Raw genomic sequence first — 2,430 nt, 5'->3', positions numbered from 1 at the left:
CGCCCGAGCGGAGGCAGCGCCCGCGGCGCCCGTGCCCCCGCCCGCGCCGCGCGTCCTGTTCGCGCCCCTCTCCGCCTCGGCCCCAGCCAAGCCCGTCCGGGGCCCGGCGGCCGGCGGCGGCGCGCCCCTGTACTGCCCCCTGCGGCTGCCCGCGGCCCTGCAGGCCGCTGCCACCTGCGGCCCGGGCCGGCCCGTGAGCTACCCGGTGGAGACGCTCCTGGCCTGAGCGCCCCGCCGAGCCGGCGCGCAGGGCGCCGTCGGGGACGCGGCAGGGCAGGCGCGGGGCTTTGTACTTTCTATCCAGAGGAAAAGAGACTTTAAAGGAAAAATCTCCATCAAACGTGCCTTAAAGCGAAAGCCTTTTTCACAGAGGTGTTTTAACTTAGTTCAGAACATTTTCCTTCGTCTTTATAACTTTACAGAGGACCAAAGCAATTCTTCATCATTGTCTTAGTTTCCTGACCAAGCCTGTCCCTTCCTCCCGTCACAAAGACTTTTCCTCTCTTCTTTCTGCCCAAGCTCTCCCTTACTCCTGCAATTTTTGTCGCACCTTCCTATTTGTCCCTCAAAAAAAAAAAAGGAAAAAAAGCACATCGGGGAACCATTCTTTATAATAAACGATATGACTACTGTTTGGGGTTCATTGGGACCCGCTCCCTGTGTGTCTGTGGCATTTACAGGGATGGCTGAGTGTAAGAGGTGTCAGAGAACCCTCAGTCATTTCTCTGCTATTGACCATTGCTTCACTGTGCCAAAAAATTAAAAAACATATATTGTTGGGTTTTGTAATTAAATTATTTATATATTTTTGAAACCTGGGTTGAAAATGTTGCAGGCAACGGGCTACACCTTTATTCGTGGTTCAGTGATCTCTAACTGTGGTCTCCCTGTGCCAAGCCGTTTCTTTAAAGGAAAAGTTAACATTATGTATGTGGGGTGCCAGGACACTGCCACATGAAAGCAACTGTAATGTTTATTTTTAATATTATTTTATTTGTGTCTGTGTACATATTCATGTATAAGTTTTATGAAACCCAGGCATAGCGCTTATTTTTTAATAAAACTCACAACTGACTTTAGTACTTCGTGGTGATGGGTTGGAGATGGAGAGTTTTTACAACCTCCCTCTCCCCAAAAAAACGGGTTCAGGTTTTACTCTCAAGAAACTTCCTGTGGGGGTGAGAATAGTTTCCTGAACAAGCCCATAGAGGCTGAGGTGGACTGCGGGTTTCCGTGCCTGGCCACGTGCTGTACAGATCTCCAGGATGGGACTTCTATAGATGGACTTGCCTAAACTTCAAACCGACGACCTCTGTAAGAATTGGCTTGTTACCAGAACAAACGGCAGGGTGTGTGCCCCTCTCCCCCAAGAATCCTTTAGCAGACAAGCTGAGTTATTAACAAGCTTATAGTCAAGCTGACATTTTCAAGTAAATTGGTTCTGACCCGGGGCTCCAAGAGGGGGAAGCAATCTGGCGTGAGACTGTCTTAACACACCAAAGATTTCTTCAGGGCAGTTTTAAGAACAACTTGAAAGTCAGTGTTTTTGTCAAAGCAAACATCCACCTTTTCAGGAATCCAAATGTTCATTTGGGTAGGAACCAATCCTAGTCTTTCTCGCTCTCCTCTTTGGAGGGAGGGGAGCGTGTGTGGAGGTGGGGCTGCCAGCCTATTTCACGTGTGATCTAAAGAGAAAACCCCACCTCCCAGGGGGCTGAGACAGTTTCCCATATTAAAAATGGAAGGTTTTGATGAGAGGAAGTGCCAGAAATCAGTGTGAACACCTATTCCTCAGTGAAGTCAGAGTCAGCGGGCTTCGGACAAATTATGCATTGCAGTATTCCAAAGAGTATCACAAAGAGAAATTCAAAAACTGGAAATTCAGGCCCTACTGTTGCTGCTGTCATTCTTGGGCATCTCATCCAAGACAAGAGGGTGATCTGGGATCTACACACCACGAGGTGAAAACAGAAAGTGGAGTTTATTTCAAGATGCTGTCTTTGGGTGTATGGGAGAAAAAGCCAAGCCCCAAGTCTAGTTAACAAGTAACAATCTTGACTGAGTTTGGTTATACCTACTTAGTAGTCATAAAGAGTGATGATAATAGGGTTGAATTATGATAAAAGGTCGACATTTAAGTGGAAATTTGTGCCCACAAAGCCAATAATTAGACCAGAACACTTGGACAGACTTGGGAGGGGGACACAAGGGGCTCACTGGGTTGAAATGACTGGGACCCAGAGGCTCAGTTCTTTGCTTTTGTCTTGAAAGCACACTCTAAGGTTGAAGGAGAGCAAGGAGTCAGCAGCATAGGGCGCTTCCCATCTCTGATTCCAGTACACCACTTCTCTCCGACTCCGTGCCTTGCCTGCGAGGGCCATGTGTTACCTACTTCTAAATCAGTTTGGGAGAGCCATTATTTTCATTCCT

The 2,430-nt window shown here is 48.1% G+C and overlaps 1 protein-coding gene across 1 annotated transcript in view; it reads left to right on the top strand.

Annotated features, from left to right (window-relative positions):
• FOXQ1 (forkhead box Q1) overlaps nt 1–1,079 on the top strand; it is a 2,831-nt gene extending 1,752 nt beyond the window's left edge. The window contains exon 2 of the mRNA XM_046641009.1: nt 14–1,079. Coding sequence (XP_046496965.1) covers nt 14–226 — 213 coding nt within the window. The 3' untranslated portion in view covers nt 227–1,079. The remainder of the gene's footprint in view (nt 1–13) is intronic.
• Nucleotides 1,080–2,430: the final 1,351 nt, after the last annotated feature.

The sequence above is a fragment of the Equus quagga genome, chromosome 15 (genome assembly GCF_021613505.1).
Source record: "Equus quagga isolate Etosha38 chromosome 15, UCLA_HA_Equagga_1.0, whole genome shotgun sequence".
Lineage (NCBI taxonomy): Eukaryota > Metazoa > Chordata > Mammalia > Perissodactyla > Equidae > Equus > Equus quagga.
This window is presented reverse-complemented; position numbering and strand designations above follow the sequence as displayed.